At 33.1% G+C, this 22,120-nt stretch overlaps 1 protein-coding gene across 1 annotated transcript; it reads right to left on the reverse strand.

Annotated features, from left to right (window-relative positions):
- Nucleotides 1-20,060: 20,060 nt before the first annotated feature.
- On the reverse strand, nucleotides 20,061-21,691 carry LOC108478230 (thioredoxin-like 1-2, chloroplastic). The gene is made up of 4 exons (XM_017780661.2): nucleotides 21,220-21,691; nucleotides 20,922-21,101; nucleotides 20,653-20,817; nucleotides 20,061-20,584 (listed from the first exon to the last, which is right to left on the reverse strand). Exons 1-4 carry the CDS (start codon nucleotides 21,463-21,465, stop codon nucleotides 20,342-20,344), a joined length of 834 nt encoding a protein of 277 aa, XP_017636150.1. The 5' UTR covers nucleotides 21,466-21,691; the 3' UTR covers nucleotides 20,061-20,341.
- Between the last annotated feature and the right edge of the window lie 429 nt (nucleotides 21,692-22,120).

Genomic DNA, 22,120 nt, shown 5'->3' on the forward strand with positions numbered 1-22,120 from the left:
CCCTCAGATTTGGGCCTTTTACTACTAGATGCAGCTCTTTGAATTAAAGCTGGAGCATTGCTCTGAGCTTCCTCGGATTCAGCTCTAGCTTGGTTGGATGACATTACTATATGAAAAACGCATTTAAAATAGACAAGAGATATCAGACTTTCACAAATTATATAATGGCATATATAGCTAAACTCTTACTTGCTACGTTATTCTGAGAATCGGCTAAACCGTAGTTTTGATACCAATAAATATAACACCTCTAACCCGTATCCATTGCCCGTAGGGTTACAAAGCATTACCAGAGTTTACAGAACATTACAGATTATTTATGTTATATACTATTCATATCCGAAACTACTCATATTGTCCCTTGAATGGACCCTCGAAGCCTAATTTAAACATTTGAAACTAGTCGGGATTAAATCGGGATCTCAGAGAATTTTTTCGCGAAATTTAAATTTTTTTCTTATATATAGGGCACACATGCCCGTGTGGCCAAGGCACACGCCCGTGTGACCATAAGACAGGTCTGTGCTACAGGCCGTGTCCAACCCCATGTAACTCTCTGATTTGTGCCACACGACCTACCATACGCCTGTGTGCTAGGCCATGTGGTTAATTTAATTTTCACAAATTAAGTGCAGGTTTCACACAACCAAGAAACACACCCGTGTTCTAGGCCGTGTGTCACACACGGCTGAGACATACACCCATGTCACTGCCCGTGTGCCAAATTCTGAACATTATGTTTCTCAAATTTAATATGCAGGAGACACACGGCCAAACCACATGCCCATGTGCTAGGCCGTGTGTTACACCCGCAGTCAAGAAACACGCTCGTTTGTCTACCCGTGTGGACAAAATAAGGTCATTTCTTTGTCTTACTTGTCACCCAAATTTAACCTTCAACCTACAATAACATTTGCATACATTTTCCAATCAATTCAAGTCATATAAATCAAAAAAACATCTTTAACATGTATGAAATAGTATCACATATTCATATGATCAAACTTACCTTCTTGTAATGATTTATATTTTACCCTAATTCAATTTAACCAAACCACATACATAAAAGCTAAACATGACATATATCCTTATAATAACATGCCAAAACAATCCATTTTAAACCATTCCAATGGCTAAGTTACAAACAACTATTTACATACCAACAAATGCCAAGTTAACCTATACATTCCATTATATCAAAATAAGATTACTTTTTATACAAAACAAGCTGGAGGATAGTGTGATGATTCTCCGACCATTCTCCAACCTTAACGAGCTTCCAAAATATCATAAAACAAAGAAAATAAAACCTAGTAAGTATTTAATGCTTAGTAAGTTCGTATAACAGAAAGTAAACTTACCAATCATATTCATTAAAATAAATATAACAATAACATGCTTTTTAACAAATTAGCAAATTTTCCTAATCACATACATTCAAATAAGCAAGTTAGTCACATAATTCACATGTACATTAAGTAAGCATGGATGAGCTTATCATGCTACATTCCTTTTAGGTATTTCAGAAGTATTCGGGACATAACTCTTTTAATCTCATAATTTCTCATGTCAAAAGTTTTGTCTGTTGAATTATTAAAATATCGATGGATACTTAGGTTGTAACACCCCGTACCCGAGACCGTTGCCGGAGTCGAACACGAGGTGTTAACGGACTTAATTCATTAATTAAACAGCTCATACAATTCATTTTAAAATTTCCAGACAAGCTGGCTAACTGCATCACAGTCGCTTTAAAAATCATATCTCGAGTTACGAAACTCAAAATCCAATTCCGTAAATTTTTCCTGAAACTAGGCTCATATATATATCTACTAATTGTTTTCTAGAATTTTTGGTTGGGCCAATTAGTACAGTTTATTAGTTAAAGTCTCCCCTGTTTCAGGGTTCAACTACTCTGACCTCAGTGTATTACGAATCAGATATCTCCCTGTACAGAGCTTCAATGACTATTCCGTTTATCTCTAATAAAACTAGACTCAATAAGGAATCTGTACATATAAAGCATGACTTCTAATTATCTTTTTAAAATTTATGGTGAATTTCCAAAGTCAGAACAGGGGATCCAGAAATCGCTCTAGCCCTGTTTCACAAAAATTTAAACATCTCATAAAATATAGCTCATATACCTGTTTCGCTTATTCCATATGAAAATAGACTCATCAAGCTTCGATTCCATAACTTATTCATTATTTAATTCCATTTATACTATTTTTAGTGATTTTTCAAACTCACATCACTGCTGCTGTCTGAATCTATTTTATGGTAAATTTTACCTATTTCATGGTTTCCATGGATTAGCTAGCAATTTGACATACATAATACCAAATATGATCATGATTAGCCATTCCAATGGCTAATCATTACCAAGCATTTCTATCTCCATACCACTCAATAACCATATCATAAGACCATATATACAAAATGATTATAATGCTATACATGCCATACTCAAAATATACAAGCCATTATGTCAAGATGGTATACGGATAGTGTGGCGTGCCTCCGACCGCTTCCGATTTCGAGCTGGCTTGTCAACACTACAAGGAATGAAAAGGAGGAGTAAGCATAAATGCTTAGTAAGCTCACATGCAAATAGCAAGTAACATAACCATATAAGCAAACATAAAACATCATTTGCATAATCATCACCAAGACATTCATATCACCTTTTCATTTATCATCTTACCATATTGTTGTTATATCGAGTTTTCAACCAGAGGGTTAAGTACATACCTGTTCAAATTATCCATTTCACAACACTTACCAATACGTCCCTTTCATCTTGAGTATTCCTCCATTTGAGTAGAACTTTACCCGTTGAACACATCGAATATAATTCGGATACATGGAAAGTTTGCACATAAGTGCCACATATGTAGCCAAGCTACCATGTAACCCGCCCATAAGTGAACTCGGACTCAACTCAACGAGCTCGGCGTTCGCATCCATAAGTGAACTCGGACTCAACTCAACGAGTTCGGACGCCGCATCCATAAGTGAACTCGGACTCAACTCAACGAGTTCGGATGCCCAAATATCCCAGTGACATGTCACTTGTATCCTAATCCATTCCTAAGGTTCAACGGGACCTTTTCCCAATCATGTGTCTCAACCATCTTCTACGGAATGCCGATACTGATACTCGGTAGTATTTCATATTTTCCAAGTATATCACATAATTTGACATATTATCAAACAATTATCACAAGTATAATATTTCATAATAATTATCATATCATTTAAAAAACATTAAAACATTTAAAATAATAACTATGTTACCAACATTTACATATGAACTTACCTCGTGTGCTAAAATGGCTATTTTACCATTTCGTCCACAACTTGGTATTTTCCCCATTTTAGCCCGAATTTCAGTTTTCCTTGCTCTATCATTTAAAATATAGTCTAATTAGGACTCACATTATTCAAATTGACCCAAAATCATATTTTGAAAAATTACAATTTTGCCCCAAACTTTTGCATATTTACACTTTTGCCCCAAAGCTCGTAAATTAAAATTCAGCCTATTTTCTTATGTTTTATGACATGCTGATCATTTTTCCTTCTATGGCAACATCAAATTCTCACTCTAACATGTACTTATGACTATTAGGTATTTTTACCGATTAAGCCCTTTTGCTCGTTTTCACTTAAAACCGAGTAGCACAAGTTGTCTAACATAATTTAAAACCTCATATTCTATCATAAAACACCAAAATACACAAATTTCACCTATGGGTATTTTTCCAAATATAAACCCTAGGTTAAATTATTGCTAGCATAAGCTAAATCGAGCTACGGGACTCCAAAACGTAAAAATCATTAAAACGAGGCTAGAACGAACTTACAATCGAGCTTGGAAGCTTGAAAACCCTAGCCATGGTTTCTCCTTGCTATATTCGGCCATGGGGTTGAAGATGAGCAAAATTGGCTTTAATTTTGTAATTTAATTCATTTTACCCTAAATGACCAAAATGCCCTTACTACTAAACTTTCCGAAATTCCATCCATGTCCAATTTTTGTCCATAGACTTAGAAATTGGTAAAATTACTCTTTAAGGACCTCTAATTAATAATCTAATTCAATTTTATGCAAAATACTTCTAGAACACAAGTTTTGCAATTTATTCAATTTAGTCCCAAATTTCAAATTAAGCACTTTATGCATAAAATTTCTTCACGAAATTTTCACACAATCATGCAATCATATCATAGACCTTAAAATAATCATAAAATAATTATTTATATCTCGAATTTTGTGGTCATGAAACCACTATTCGACTAGGCCCAAAATCGATATTACAACTCTCCCCTTCGTGGATTTTCGTCCCGAAAATCTTACCGAAAAAGTGGTCTTCACTTTTAATCTCATATTTGGTGTCAAGAACTTGCACTTAGACTGTACCTCCAATACATCTCTTCAATTTCTCATATGATCTAAAAGCTTACGGTCTCAACTCTCAACCGTTCTTAAATTTTCAACCCTTCTCAATTTCCCATGATATCATGACATAAAACCGGATCTCAACTTGATTTAATGGAGACCGAATTCCAAGAAATCCGACAATTAAAGAGACCTGAAATTCCATGAATCGATGAGTAGGAATTCATTCAATACAGATGTGATTTATAGATCTCGCCAAACATTTAACAATAGGATACATCCCATTTTCCTTTTCCGCCATAGAAATAATTCGATATGGCCTCAAGAATAATCCTTCTCATTTCCATCCCAATATCAACATTGACAAGGATAATTTTGATAGATCCCAATGCTCGGCTTTAACCCCTTTAACAACTCCGATTTTATGTAACATCGGATGCTCTAAACTATCACATTACCTTCTTGTCTTGAAACACATCACAATTCATACAACAATACATTACTTGAAAGTCGAAGTCATTGCTCAATGTAGACTAGTCTAGTTCGGACGCTTGGTTACCAATATTCTCATCTATCCGAACTCACAACATGTAATAAACTTTTCAGCTTTCACAAGATGGAAACCTTATCATTCGTAGTGACTTAAACTAATATTCAACTCTTTCTATTAAATATAGACTTCTCGTTCAAACTATTTACTCTTTGATCTGTACAAAATGAAATTCTATTATCAAACTTGGGAAAATAATCCGACATAATTGTCACATGAAATCTTTCAAATAAATAATTTACCATACCGACTAAAACTCGCGCTTTTATCACCTATGCCTTTCTTGATGTCAAATCCTTACACGAAATTAGAAAAATCCCAATACTAAAATCACCACATTACCAAGATCAAATTAGAAGTATAGTCATATTTGACATGATTATCACGAGTGAAGAACGACTTGAACATGAGTCGTAATTGACAAATTATGGAACAAAGATAACAAGAAAACCGAATAAAGAAATCCAAGATAGAGAAACCCGGAATAAAGAAATCCAGAATAAAGAGATCCAGGATAAAGAAACCCAAGATACGATACTATGCCGGAGAATCGAAAACCAAATTCATAGAGAAAATACGAATACCACGATAATTCTTCAAAGAAAGAAAGTCCAAAAGAAAACATCATTTAATCCCAATGAAATCAAATATAACAAGATCAATATATCTTCCCATACATATATATCAGATGAAGCATCAAGTAGAAGAAACAGAATCATAATATCATATGAATTCTCTCATCAATTCTTATCAGACGAAATGAAATAGAATACCCGATGAAATAGAGCAATATAAATTATAAACCAGTCAGACTACCAATGCTTTCATCCAACACCTAATTAGAAGACATTCCCATATAACAAGAATTTCTTCAGAAGATCAATAGCCATAGAAATATTTACGAGAATGGGTGAACACATAGAACATCTCAAAAGAGATCTAAATCTGTCCGGTCATAACTGTCACACTCGGATAATTCACATTTGAAATATCATTTCCCCAACTAGTTCTGCCACACAAATTTTATATTAAACCATTCACTAAAAAGGCCAATTCTGAATAAATTTCGATTTACACTTTTCTCGACCTTGCACTTGAGTAATTCGATTTACCAAGGAGAATTCCTTTTCTAACTAGGACAGTGCATAACTCCAATAATTTTTACGTCAATCCGATACTTTCTGGCTCTGACTTTACTTATCAGCTCATTTTCAATCTCGGATCATACTTATAATTATTCTATCACTGAACTCTTTGGGTTCTCAACCGAAAACTTATTCAATACAAATCTCATGAAATTCCATTATAAGTACCACTTTGGTAAGGGGGAGGGTTGTAGGACCTCTGACTCGACTTTCTTATACATACACATATGACACAACTTCCATCATCATAGTAACATCATCAAAATCATGTCATTCATTCATGTTGTCTTACACCAATTTTCCTATTGTCCCATTTAGACAATATACTTATGCATACATTCTATGTTTTCTAGACAGCTTTACTTATCCATTCAATTAATTAAATTAATTCATGCTCATGACATTATATAAGGCCAAACAAGCATAGATATTTGCATCACAATCACAACTTTCATTTCGTGCATCATCATGTACATATCATTACAATCATATAATTCAGTCCAACAATTTAACATAGATAAGTTCATTTCATTATAATCCTTTACCTCATAAAAATTATATACCATTAACATTCATCAACATTCGACATCCAATCAAGACAAGGACATTTTCATTCGTATCATAATATTATGACCTTTATTCATACCTCCACTACTTTCTATTTATTCCGTTCATCTTATCAAGTAAGCCACATACACTACATCATATGAGCATTAAGCAAATATGAATATTTATCACAACATGAACTTTCATCTCACATATTATCACATATGTATCATAAACCTTTATTCATACTTTTCTGAACCGAGACTTATCATAATCATAATTTTACTCAAATACCTTTACTTAACATTGAACATGGTTGGCGCAGCTCGGTTGGAGAGTACCCTGTCTAAATAAGACGGTACTTATACGCGTCGGAAGACATCACACTATCACAGATCAGTGGCATGTATAGCTAAACTTTTACACATGCTAGGTTAGTCCGAGAACCGACTAAACCTGCTCTGATACCACTAAATGTAACACCCCGTACCCGAGACCGTTTCCGGAGTCGAACACGAGGTGTTAACGGACTTAATTCATTAATTAAACAGCTCATACAATTCATTTTAAAATTTCCAGACAAGCTGGCTAACTGCATCACAGTCGCTTTAAAAATCATATCTCGATTTACGAAACTCAAATCCAATTCGTAAATTTTTCCTGAAACTACACTCATATATATATCTACTAATTTTTTCTAGAATTTTGGTTGGGCCAATTAGTACAGTTTATTAGTTAAAGTCTCCCTGTTTCAGGATTCAACTACTCTGACCTCAGTGTATTACGAATCAGATATCTCCTGTACAGAGCTTCAATGACTATGCCGTTTATCTCTAATAAAACTAGACTCAATAAGGAATCTGTACATATAAAGCATGACTTCTAATTATCTTTGTAAAATTTATGGTGAATTTCCAAAGTCAGAACAGGGGATCCAGAAATCGCTCTGGCCCTGTTTCACAAAATTTAAACATCTCATAAAATATAGCTCATATACCTGTTTCGCTTATTCCATATGAAAATAGACTCATCAAGCTTCGATTCCATAACTTATTCATTATTTAATTCCATTTCTACTATTTTTAGTGATTTTTCAAACTCACGTCACTGCTGCTGTCTGAATCTATTTTATGGTAAATTTTACCTATTTCATGGTTTCCATGGATTAGCTAGCAATTTGACATACATAATACCAAATATGATCATGATTAGCCATTCCAATGGCTAATCATTACCAAGCATTTCTATCTCCATACCACTCAATAACCATATCATAAGACCATATATACAAAATGATTATAATGCTATACATGCCATACTCAAAATATACAAGCCATTATGTCAAGATGGTATACGGATAGTGTGAGCGTGCCTCCGACCGCTTCCGATTTCGAGCTGGCTTGTCAACACTACAAGGAATGAAAAGGAGGAGTAAGCATAAATGCTTAGTAAGCTCACATGCAAATAGCAAGTAACATAACCATATAAGCAAACATAAAACATCATTTGCATAATCATCACCAAGACATTCATATCACCTTTTCATTTATCATCTTACCATATTGTTGTTATATCGAGTTTTCAACCCGAGGGTTAAGTACATACCTGTTCAAATTATCCATTTCACAACACTTACCAATACGTCCCTTTCATCTTGAGTATTCCTCCATTTGAGTAGAACTTTACCCGTTGAACACATCGGAATATAATTCGGATACATGGAAAGTTTGCACATAAGTGCCACATATGTAGCCAAGCTACCATGTAACCCGCCCATAAGTGAACTCGGACTCAACTCAACGAGCTCGGGCGTTCGCATCCATAAGTGAACTCGGACTCAACTCAACGAGTTCGGACGCTCGCATCCATAAGTGAACTCGGACTCAACTCAACGAGTTCGGACGCTCGCATCCATAAGTGAACTCGGACTCAACTCAACGAGTTCGGATGCCCAAATATCCCAGTGACATGTCACTTGTATCCTAATCCATTCCTAAGGTTCAACGGACCTTTTCCCAATCATGTGTCTCAACCATCTTCTACGGAATGCCGATACGATACTCGGTAGTATTTCATATTTTCCAAGTATATCACATAATTTGACATATTATCAAACAATTATCACAAGTATAATATTTCATAATAATTATCATATCATTTAAAAAAAACATTAAAACATTTAAAATAATAACTATGTTACCAACATTTACATATGAACTTACCTCGTATGCGAAAATGACTATTTTTACCATTTCGTCCACAACTTGGTATTTTCCCCATTTTAGCCCGAATTTCAGTTTTCCTTGCTCTGTCATTTAAAATATAGTCTAATTAGGACTCACATTATTCAAATTGACCCAAAATCATATTTTTGAAAAATTACAATTTTGCCCCTAAACTTTTGCATATTTACACTTTTGCCCCAAAGCTCGTAAATTAAAATTCAGCCTATTTTCTTATGTTTTATGACATGCTGATCATTTTTCCCTTCTATAGCAACATCAAATTCTCACTCTAACATGTACTTATGACTATTAGGTATTTTTACCGATTAAGCCCTTTTGCTCGTTTTCACTTAAAACCGAGTAGCACAAGTTGTCTAACATAATTTAAAACCTCATATTCTATCATAAAACACCAAAATACACAAATTTCACCTATGGGTATTTTTCCAAATATAAACCCTAGGTTAAATTATTGCTAGCATAAGCTAAATCGAGCTACCGGACTCCAAAACGTAAAAATCATTAAAAACGAGGCTAGAACGAACTTACAATCGAGCTTGGAAGCTTGAAAACCCTAGCCATGGTTTCTCCTTGCTATATTCGGCCATGGGGTTGAAGATGAGCAAAATTGGCTTTAATTTTGTATTTTAATTCATTTTACCCTAAATGACCAAAATGCCCTTACTACTAAACTTTCCAAAATTCCATCCATGTCCAATTTTTGTCCATAGGCTTAGAAATTGGTAAAATTACTCTTTAAGGACCTCTAATTAATAATCTAATTCAATTTTATGCAAAATACTTCTAGAACACAAGTTTTGCAATTTATTCAATTTAGTCCCAAATTTCAAATTAAGCACTTTATGCATAAAATTTCTTCACGAAATTTTCACACAATCATGCAATCATATCATAGACCTTAAAATAATCATAAAATAATTATTTATATCTCGGATTTTGTGGTCACGAAACCACTATTCGACTAGGCCCAAAATTAGGATATTACAACTCTCCCCTTCGTGGATTTTCGTCCCTAAAATCTTACCAAAAAGTGGTCTTCACTTTTAATCTCATATTTGGTGCGAAGAACTTGCACTTAGACTGTACCTCCAATACATCTCTTCAATTTCTCATATGATCTAAAAGCTTACGCCTCAACTCTCAACTGTTCTTAAATTTTCAACCTTCTCAATTTCCCATGATATCATGACATAAAACCGGATCTCAACTTGATTTAATGGAGACCGAATTCCAAGAAATCCGACAATTAAAGAGACCTGAAATTCCATGAATCGATGAGTAGGAATTCATTCAATACTGATGTGATTTATAGATCTCGCCAAACATTTAACAATAGGATACATCCCATTTTCCTTTTTCCGCCATAGAAATAATTCTGATATGGCCTCAAGAATAATCCTTCTCATTTCCATCCCAATATCAACATTGACAAGGATAATTTTGATAGATCCCAATGCTCGACTTTAACCCCTTTAACAACTCCGATTTTATGTAACATCGGATGCTCTAAACTATCACATTACCTCACTGTCTTGAAACACATCACAATTCATACAACAATACATTACCGAAAGTCGAAGTCATTGCTCAATGTAGACTAGTCTAGTTCGACGCTTGGTTACCAATATTCTCATCTATCCGAACTCACAACATGTAATAAACTTTTCAGCTTTCACAAGATGGAAACCTTATCATTCGTAGTGACTTAAACTAATATTCAACTCTTTCTATTAAATATAGACTTCTCGTTCAAACTATTTACTCTTTGATCTGTACAAAATGAAATTCTATTATCAAACTTGGGAAAATAATCCGACATAATTGTCACATGAAATCTTTCAAATAAATAATTTACCATACCGACTAAAACTCGCGCTTTTATCACCTATGCCTTTACCGATGTCAAATCCTTACACGAAATTAGAAAAATCCCAATACTAAAATCACCACATTACCAAGATCAAATTAGAAGTATAGTCATATTTGACATGATTATCACGAGTGAAGAACGATTTGAACATGAGTCGAATTGACAAATTATGGAACAAAGATAACAAGAAAACCGAATAAAGAAATCCAAGATAGAGAAACCCGAATAAAGAAATCCGAATAAAGAGATCCGGGATAAAGAAACCCAAGATACGATACTATGCCGAGAATCGAAAACCAAATTTATAGAGAAAATACGAATACCACGATAATTCTTTAAAGAAAGAAAGTCCAAAAGAAAACATCATTTAATCCCATCGAAATCAAATATAACAAGATCAATATATCTTCCCATACATATATATCGATGAAGCATCAAGTAGAAGAAATAGAATCATAATATCATATGAATTCTCTCATCAATTCTTATCGATTTAAATGAAATAGAATACCCGATGAAATAGAGCAATATAAATTATAAACCAGCCAGACTACCAATGCTTTCATCCAACACCTAATTAGAAGACATTCCCATATAACAAGAATTTCTTCAAAGATCAATAGCCATAGAAATATTTACGAGAACGGTGAACACATAGAACATCTCAAAAGAGATCTAAATCATCCGGTCATAATCGTCACACTCGGATAATTCACATTTGAAATATCATTTCCCCAACTAGTTCTGCCGTCACAAATTTTATATTAAACCATTCACTAAAAAAGGCCAATTCTGAATAAATTTCGATTTACACTTTTCTCGACCTTGCACTTGAGTAATTCGATTTACCAAGGAGAATTCCTTTTCTAACTAGGACAGTGCATAACTCCAATAATTTTTACGTCAATCCGATACTTTCTGGCTCTGACTTTACTTATCAGCTCATTTTCAATCTCGGATCATACTTATAATTATTCTATCACTGAACTCTTTGGATTCTCAACCGAAAACTTATTCAATACAAATCTCATGAAATTCCATTATAAGTACCACTTTGGTAAGGGGGAGGGTTGTAGGACCTCTGACTCGACTTTCTTATACATACACATATGACACAACTTCCATCATCATAGTAACATCATCAAAATCATGTCATTCATTCATGTTGGCTTACACCAATTTTCCTATTGTCCCATTTAGACAATATACTTATGCATACATTCTATGTTTTCTAGACAGCTTTACTTATCCATTCAATTAATTAAATTAATTCATGCTCATGACATTATATAAGGCCAAACAAACATAGATATTTGCATCACAATCACAACTTTCATTTCGTGCATCATCATGTACATATCATTACAATCATATAATTCAGTCCAACAATTTAACATAGATAAGTTCATTTCATTATAATCCTTTACCTCATAAAAATTATATACCATTAACATTCATCAACATTCGACATCCAATCAAGACAAGGACATTTTCATTCAGATCATAATATTATGACCTTTATTCATACCTCCACTACTTTCTATTTATTCCGTTCATCTTATCAAGTATGCCACATACACTACATCATATGAGCATTAAGCAAATATGAATATTTATCACAACATGAACTTTCATCTCACATATTATCACATATGTATCATAAACCTTTATTCATACTTTTCTGAACCGAGACTTATCATAATCATAATTTTACTCAAATACCTTTACTTAACATTGAACATGGTTGGCGCAGCTCGGTTGGAGAGTACCTGCCTAAATAAGACGGTACTTATACGCCGTCGGAAGACATCACACTATCACGCATCGCTGGCATGTATAGCTAAACTTTTACACATGCTAGGTTAGTCCGAGAACCGACTAAACCTGCTCGATACCACTAAATGTAACACCCGCACCGAGACCGTTGCGAGTCGAACACGAGGTGTTAACGGACTTAATTCATTAATTAAACAGCTCATACAATTCATTTTAAAATTTCTAGACAAGCTGGCTAACTGCATCACAGTCGCTTTAAAATCATATCTCGAGTTACGAAACTCGAAATCCAATTCGTAAATTTTTCCTGAAACTAGACTCATATATATATCTACTAATTTTTTCTAGAATTTTGGTTGGGCCAATTAGTACAGTTTATTAGTTAAAATCTCCCTGTTTCAGGATTCAACTACTCTGACCTCAGTGTATTACGAATCAGATATCTCCCTGTACTGAGCTTCAGTGACTATGTCGTTTATCTCTAATAAAACTAGACTCAATAAAGAATCTGTACATATAAAGCATGACTTCTAATTATCTTTGTAAAATTTATGGTGAATTTCCAAAGTCAGAACAGGGGATCCAGAAATCGCTCTGGCCCTGTTTCACAAAAATTTAAACATCTCATAAAATATAGCTCATATACCTATTTCGCTTATTCATATGAAAATAGACTCATCAAGCTTCGATTCCATAACTTATTCATTATTTAATTCCATTTCTACTATTTTTAGTGATTTTTCAAACTCACGTCACTGCTGCTGTCTGAATCTATTTTATGGTAAATTTTACCTATTTCATGGTTTCCATGGATTAGCTAGCAATTTGACATACATAATACAAATATGATCATGATTAGCCATTCCAATGGCTAATCATTACCAAGCATTTCTATCTCCATACCACTCAATAACCATATCATAAGACCATATATACAAAATGATTATAATGCTATACATGCCATACTCAAAATATACAAGCCATTATGTCAAGATGGTATACGGATAGTGTGAGCGTGCCTCCGACCGCTTCCGATTTCCGAGCTGGCTTGTCAACACTACAAGGAATGAAAAGGAGGAGTAAGCATAAATGCTTAGTAAGCTCACATGCAAATAGCAAGTAACATAACCATATAAGCAAACATAAAACATCATTTGCATAATCATCACCAAGACATTCATATCACCTTTTCATTTATCATCTTACCATATTGTTGTTATATCGAGTTTTCAACCCGAGGGTTAAGTACATACCTGTTCAAATTATCCATTTCACAACACTTACCAATACGTCCCTTTCATCTTGAGTATTCCTCCATTTGAGTAGAACTTTACCCGTTGAACACATCGAATATAATTCGGATACATGGAAAGTTTGCACATAAGTGCCACATATGTAGCCAAGCTACCATGTAACCCGCCCATAAGTGAACTCGGACTCAACTCAACGAGCTCGGGCGTTCGATCCATAAGTGAACTCGGACTCAACTCAACGAGTTCGACGCTCGATCCATAAGTGAACTCGGACTCAACTCAACGAGTTCGGACGCCGATCCATAAGTGAACTCGGACTCAACTCAACGAGTTCGGATGCCCAAATATCCCAAAGGACATGTCACTTGTATCCTAATCCATTCCTAAGGTTCAACGGACCTTTTTCCCAATCATGTGTCTCAACCATCTTCTACGGAATGCCGATACCGATACTCGGTAGTATTTCATATTTTCCAAGTATATCACATAATTTGACATATTATCAAACAATTATCACAAGTATAATATTTCATAATAATTATCATATCATTTAAAAAAACATTAAAACATTTAAAATAATAACTATGTTACCAACATTTACATATGAACTTACCTCGTATGCTAAAATGGCTATTTTACCATTTCGTCCACAACTTGGTATTTTCCCCATTTTAGCCCAATTTCAGTTTTCCTTGCTCTATCATTTAAAATATAGTCTAATTAGGACTCACATTATTCAAATTGACCCAAAATCATATTTTTGAAAAATTACAATTTTGCCCCTAAACTTTTGCATATTTACACTTTTGCCCCAAAGCTCGTAAATTAAAATTCAGCCTATTTTCTTATGTTTTATGACATGCTGATCATTTTTCCTTCTATGGAAACATCAAATTCTCACTCTAACATGTACTTATGACTATTAGGTATTTTTACCGATTAAGCCCTTTTGCTCGTTTTCACTTAAAACCGAGTAGCACAAGTTGTCTAACATAATTTAAAACCTCATATTCTATCATAAAACACTAAAATACACAAATTTCACCTATGGGTATTTTTCCAAATATAAACCCTAGGTTAAATTATTGCTAGCATAAGCTAAATCGAGCTCTGGGACTCCAAAACGAGGCTAGAACGAACTTACAATCGAGCTTGGAAGCTTGAAAACCCTAGCCATGGTTTCTCCTTGCTATATTCGGCCATGGGGTTGAAGATGAGCAAAATTGGCTTTTAATTTTGTATTTTAATTCATTTTACCCTAAATGACCAAAATGCCCTTACTACTAAACTTTCCAAAATTCCATCCATGTCCAATTTTGTCCATAGACTTAGAAATTGGTAAAATTACTCTTTAAGGACCTCTAATTAATAATCTAATTCAATTTTATGCAAAATACTTCTAGAACACAAGTTTTGCAATTTATTCAATTTAGTCCCAAATTTCAAATTAAGCACTTTATGCATAAAATTTCTTCACGAAATTTTCACACAATCATGAAATCATATCATTGACCTTAAAATAATCATAAAATAATTATTTATATCTCGGATTTTGTGGTCACGAAACCACTATTCCGACTAGGCCCAAAATCAGGATATTACATAGGTAATACACAAAAGGTGTGCAAAACTATATACTGCCAATTCGTAATTAGGGGTACCCATTAGGGCACCTAATTAGAGAGCACACTCTCGAGCCACATATCAGGATGCTCAGATGAGCCATGTAACAGGACACTTATCTGGGCTAATCTGGAAACCCATAAGAGTTTTAATTAGAGAGTTCATAGAGCTTATCAGATAACTTCGAAGAGTTAATATCAGGGAGCACCGGATAAGGTAAAAAGGAGTTCAAATAAACCATATCAAGAAGCCTATAAGAGTTAATATCAGGACGCTCACGTAGAGCTGCGTTTGTGTCTGCATTATATGCTGGATCACAACCGGTTAAGTCATGTAACATGACGCTCACACAGAGCTATGGTAGTGCGCAACACATGTAGAATCACTACCGATCAGGATGCTCGCAGGAACTATATAACAGGATGCTCGAGAGGGCTATATCAAGATTGCTCGTCTAAGCTATATTCTATCCGCAACATATGCAGGACCATATTTAATATGGGAAATCACATATATCCATCGAATTTTATTATTCAAACGGAACCTAACATCTTATAAACATTTCCGAGCATGTGATCATTTTATGTATTTATAACATTCATATAATTCACATAAATACATATCATACTCAATCCAAATACAACATTCAATTGAAACAGATTAACATGTATAATTGAGTTACACGAACTTACCTCAACACTTGTTTGTATATAAAAATCTACTAATCTGAAACTTTTTCTTTTCCTCGATCTAGCTTCAAATTTGAATTGTACGGATCTATATAAATGAATTTAATCATCAATTTAATACAATTCATACTCGATTGGATTTAATTTACACTCCAGGAAAAATTACCATTTTACCCCTATACTTTTCATAAATTTCAATTTCGTCCCTAGTCTCAAAAAATGAAATTCATGTAATTTAATCTTTATTCCAAGCTTAATCAAAATTTTCATATAATGTTTAAGCACATATATTTCAAAAAATTCAATTTTTTCTATAACTTTTACATCTTTACAATTTAGTCCCTAAATCATAATTTCATGAAAATTCACTTTAGTAAAGTTGTTTATCTATCAACAACCTTTCATTTTCTACCATAAATTTCAAAATTCCGGCATATTCATCCATGGAAAAACTTTGATACTTTGATAACTTTTCAAATTAATCCCCAAAATAGATAGATTAAACTATCCCAATCTCAAAAATATAAAAATTACTAAAAACGAGACAAGAAACATACCTAATTAGGCTTTATTAGTTTCCTTTATCTTTCCTAGGGTTTCCATGCAAATTTTGGGAATGCAGATGATATACAATGATAATATTTCGATTTAATTATTTATCATCCATTAAATTTTCCACTTTCCAATTAAGTCCTTGCCTTTTTCTAATTTTCCATGGATGATTCATCAAAAATATCTACTAACTTTTCTTTAATGGTCTAATTCCATATAAGGACCTCAATTTTTGAATTCCATAGCTATTTGATACTTATAGCTACTAGAACTCAACTTTTACATTCCATGCAATTTGGTCCTTTCCATAATTAAACACATAATTGATAAAATTTTCTTATCAGAATTTTCATATAGTATTCCTATCATAATACATACCATGCAATAATATTAAAATAAATTTTATTTCTGGCTCAAATTTGTGGTCCCAAAACTACTTTTCGATTTCACTGAAATTGGGCTATTACAATAATTGGCCGATTAGATCTGTCGAGCACATCACACATTAGGCCAATTATCTTCAACATAGGCCAAAAGCTGCATTTTTTTTATCAATGATGGTAATTTTGCAGCATCTCAGATTTTATATGGAATGGTCTATAGTGAACGATAAACCTTATATGTATCCATAAGAATAGGCTCATGTACATTGGATTGAACATCTATTTTGCAATGTCGAAAGAGGAACATAAAAGTGCAAACCCAACTTGTCGTCTTAGGCCAATAGGGAGGAGGGAGGAATCTATGAATGTGTTGTGCCATAGGTGTACCTAGCAATGAAGCTAGTAAAAATGGTTGCAATTAAGACAGAGGTTGAGATCACGACAAAAAGCACTCCTATTGAAGATGCCCTAGCTATTATACTTGTGAAGCTGAAAAAGGTTTTAACTTTTCAAATTTAAAAGTCGATCTTGTATTTGTTGAGATCATGGATGAAGATTCAATGTACCAACTAGATGAGCAATGATGTTTTTGATATTATGATGTATTACTTGAAGTAGATAATTTTATATATTTATGTTATTAGTTCAAATATTTAATGCAATAGGGATTATAAATATTGGTAATTGAATATAATTTAAGATAATATACACAATTATATCCTTTACCTTCTATTAAGAGGGAACTCCCATGATTGGGAATGGAATGATACTAACCATGACATCCATATCCATACCCATGTTTGTAGATGTAGGTAGCAATTGTTAACCTTGACGACCCGTTCTCATATTGTCCTGCAAAATGCCTATACAAATATGCCAAAGTCGCAAAACCCAAGTTGTATCTATCGACTGTCTTAAAAAACTCCAATAGAGAAATATACATTGTGTTCCTCCTAACATCCAAAGCATTAAAGGACTAGCATTTCAATCCATCTCCTTCATTGTTGCATGTGATTAAAGGGCTAGCTTGAAAAGCCTTTGTGACTATGTATGTTTCACATGATTTTCATCTAATTCCTTTTTGTTGTTATCCTTCGAAAGGGGTGACAACCAAAATTTGATAGCACTCACACTTCACATTGATGGTGCTAGACCCCTATGATGATTTGACAACCCCGATACCCATAAATATCAAAATAACCTTAAAACAATATATTTTAATAAATACCTTTTGAAAGTGGTGATTTGCATAAATAATATTAAAAACACTATATTTGAGTAAAATAAACTACACTCTTACGAGTTCCAAGAGCTTATTTTAAGAAATACAAATGAAAAAGAAAAAAGTTAAAAACATAATAATATTTTGATTTCATCCTATGTGAATGGAACATTAAAAGAAACTTATTATTAATGTATTGATTTTTTGGTTTTACCTTTTAGCCTAAAGTATGTTATATTTATTACAAATTTTGACACATTAAATCGTATTTTCTTTGAATGTTATATTTAATATTTTATTATAATTTTTTGGGATTCACTCATAAAAGGTTGGATACATTGGAAGTAAAATTTCAGTTTCAATTACAAAATTGTATGGTGTTTTAAGTACTTAAAAGAACAGTTGAAACTTTACGTGAGACCAAAGATTTTGTTTTTGTGTAAATTTGTGGTATGTACATTCACATCCACACGAAAACCAAGTGGGCTCAAACAAGGACTAGGATCCCACTACATCTACTCACTGCCACGGCATCTGGGACCTGCCTCTTTTGTTCCTTAGCTGCTATGGTAATCAATTAAGCAAATCTATGTTGTTATTTATTGTTATTGTTATTAAAAGTTTCTTTAGTTAAATTTAAGAAATTTAATTTTTTTATTTTTTTCTTTAAAAATAAAAAAAGTTTAATAAACAAAAATAAAAATTATTCTTCATAATGAAAACCTGTTCGGTAACTGTTTTTTAAACATGAGAAATAAAATTTAATTTTTATAATGAAAGATATTACGTGCTCAAGTGCACTTGCAAGCTTAAGAAATCTATAAAAATTCAGACTCAATTCAAATAATTATTTAATAATGAGTATTAAGATTAAAATCAAACTTTGATGCCTATAAAAAAATACTTTTACTATCAAACTAAAAAGTAATTTAAGGGTAAAAGCATATAGATATTATTTTTGAAGTTTGTACACCCAATACACAGACTACTAGTGTTTATTAATGATTTGAGTAAAAATATTTGTTTTGGTACGAAATACACTAGAGGTTTGAAATAAGTCATGAAAACCTTTAAATAATAATAATAGCAACATAGTTATTATTTTTACTTAAAATTAATGAATATTTAATTATTCATTAATTATATTAAAGTGTTATAAAATTAAATTATGTTTAATTTCAAGTAAAATTAAGTATTTTGAACTTGATGTATTCATTAAAATAATTTTATAAGATTAAAATAATACAAAAACAAAAACAAAAACAAAACTGAAGTACTGATTATCGAATTTGAAAAAAGAAAGAGAACCACAGCCGGGATCCCAAATTAATGTTTTCTTCCTTCGCATCCATTCCACCAAACATCTTCACAATTTTGTGGTGGTTGCTTTTCTTTCTAATTATTTAAATTTATTTAATGTACTTCTAATTGTATTTAAAATAAGTTTATATATTTTCAAATTTAATTTTAATTTAAAACTACAATTAAATTTTTTTTTGTTAAATTCAGATTTATAAAATTTTAAAAACAAAATTTTTGAAGCAGTTAAATCAGTTTCCCAAAGATTTTAAAAATAATAAAATCAAGGTAGAATTATAAATTCAAATACTCATATATTTGTTACCTCTACACTTATCTAGTTTTAAATAAGCCAAAAAAAATGTAGTGAAAATAGTAAATCGTCTTCAAACTGGCCCCTCAATGGAACCCAAGAAATGGTTTAATTTTCTGTTCTTGAAGGAACAGCACAATAATGCTCTTGGTTGGCCTCAACCACCGCCGGTTACACTATCTAACACGTTCAACCAATATGATTACATTTTAATATATATAAATTATTATCATGTACACATTGAAAACAAAAATACAGGATACATCAATAGCAATCATTGTAACATTTGCAGGATTCAATTAAAAAAAAAAAAAAACACCCAGAAGCCTGCTTATGAATAACCCAGCTAATAATGATAATGATGTATAAAAAATGGGGAAATTGAGATCTTCCAACATCAAAATTGGAGGGTGGATCCATTTTTATCCACTTCCATAACAAAACTCTTAGATTAGTTTCATATCGAAACCTATAGCAGAGCACCCTCCTTTTGGAGCATTATCCAATTATTATCTGCTTTGTTCAAGATACCAGACAGTTCCATGGTTCTGATGAACATGGAATCGTTCAAGGAAGGTGATTGTAAACTACTTAATGATAATTCACCAGCTGATACTAGTTTCATCACCTCAGACTCATCCAAACCTTTGGCAGGGCCAAGGCTGCATTCATCCGATCCGTGCTTTGCCAATGCAGCTTTGAATTTCCTGATCTGCAAACATAATATATGTCAAACACTTACTAATACGAAATGAAAGAATGCTATACCGAAAAGCTTACCGTAGCATTGGTGCAGCTGAAGCTGCTGACTCGCCCTTCAGCACCTTTATAGAACCTAAAGAAGGGTAAGACATGAATATTGAGACATTGACACATCTTCTTCAGTTCTTCATAGTTAACTTCAAGGAAAATCGCATTTGGATTCTGTTCAGCCAGTTGACAGATCTGATACAAACATAACCCAACCACCAACAAACCTTAACACACACGGAAAATAAACCAAGACAATTTTTTTTTTTTTTGGTTAAAAATCTTACACACAAAAATACCTTAGGATGGAGGGCTTTGCAACCACCACAACCGGGTGAATAGAAGTCGATAATGACCAATCGATCACCAGCATTTTGTAAGGAACATACAAGTTCTTGAGCAGAGTGGATCTTCACCATGTTGGGTTTAAGATTTTTTTCCCACCATCTCATACATCGGCTCACACAGGTTGTTTCAGCCTGGGAAAAAAATCAATTGCTTTAAACATCAGCTTCCAGGCCAATCTATTAAAACAAAATGAACCCAGAAAAGAAAAACCTTTAAAATCCAAAAGTAAAGCAAGGTTTTTTGACATACTTGAACAGAGAATTTGTTTTCAGGTTTGGTGGTGCAGTTTCTTGAACCATTCTGATCTGGGACGACAAGTGGTTTCCCCCAAAAATCAAAGGTTAAAGCAGGAAACTTTTTTGATGATGAAGAAGCCTTGGAATCTAAAGAAGTGCATGATGTCGAAAACCAGGAAGCTTTCTTGGAATGGGAACTCAACATAGTCTCATTGAACACAGAAAAATATGAACCACACTTCAATGAAGAAGAAGCCATTCGCAGTTGTCAAAATGAACCAAAAGTGAAGATTTTGAACAAAATAATGTGCTCTGTTTTTTGCCCCTTGGGATGGTTGAAGAGAGAGAAAGAAGAAGGTCGAAAAGGAGGACTGGGTGTTGGTGTGGATATAAAACGGAAGTGAGTCGAGTGGGGTCAAAATGATTTGGATTTAAGGTTATCCAATTTGTTTTCCAATCATAATCCAATTTGTTTTGTATTGATTGAGAAGTATATAAACCAAATAGTTTGGAGTATGATTGCCACCGAATTTCATGATAATCAACTAACTAGTTCTGAAATTATGAGGATAATGAGAACTACTTCTTTTTAATGTTTGATTTCAAATTTTGGATAACATACTTCAACTCTTTAAGGAAAAATAACTATCAATTTTCACTCAAGTTCTCTAACTTTAAACACTTCTTTTTTGCTTTTAACTACAGCTGCTGTGATTTCTTTACATAATTTCTCTTATATTTCTCTCCTTTTCTTAACCTCAATTTTTCTTTTTATTCCATCCAAATATATAAAAAAAAATTCATTTTAGGCTCTCAAAATAAAAGGTTTGCTGTTTAAGCACTCTCGTTATATAGTTCTGCCATTTTGGCCACTTCCGTTAAAATCACAAACGGACATTAGAGTTAAAAATTTG

Source organism: Gossypium arboreum, chromosome 12 (assembly GCF_025698485.1).
Source record: "Gossypium arboreum isolate Shixiya-1 chromosome 12, ASM2569848v2, whole genome shotgun sequence".
NCBI classification, from domain to species: Eukaryota; Viridiplantae; Streptophyta; class Magnoliopsida; order Malvales; family Malvaceae; genus Gossypium; species Gossypium arboreum.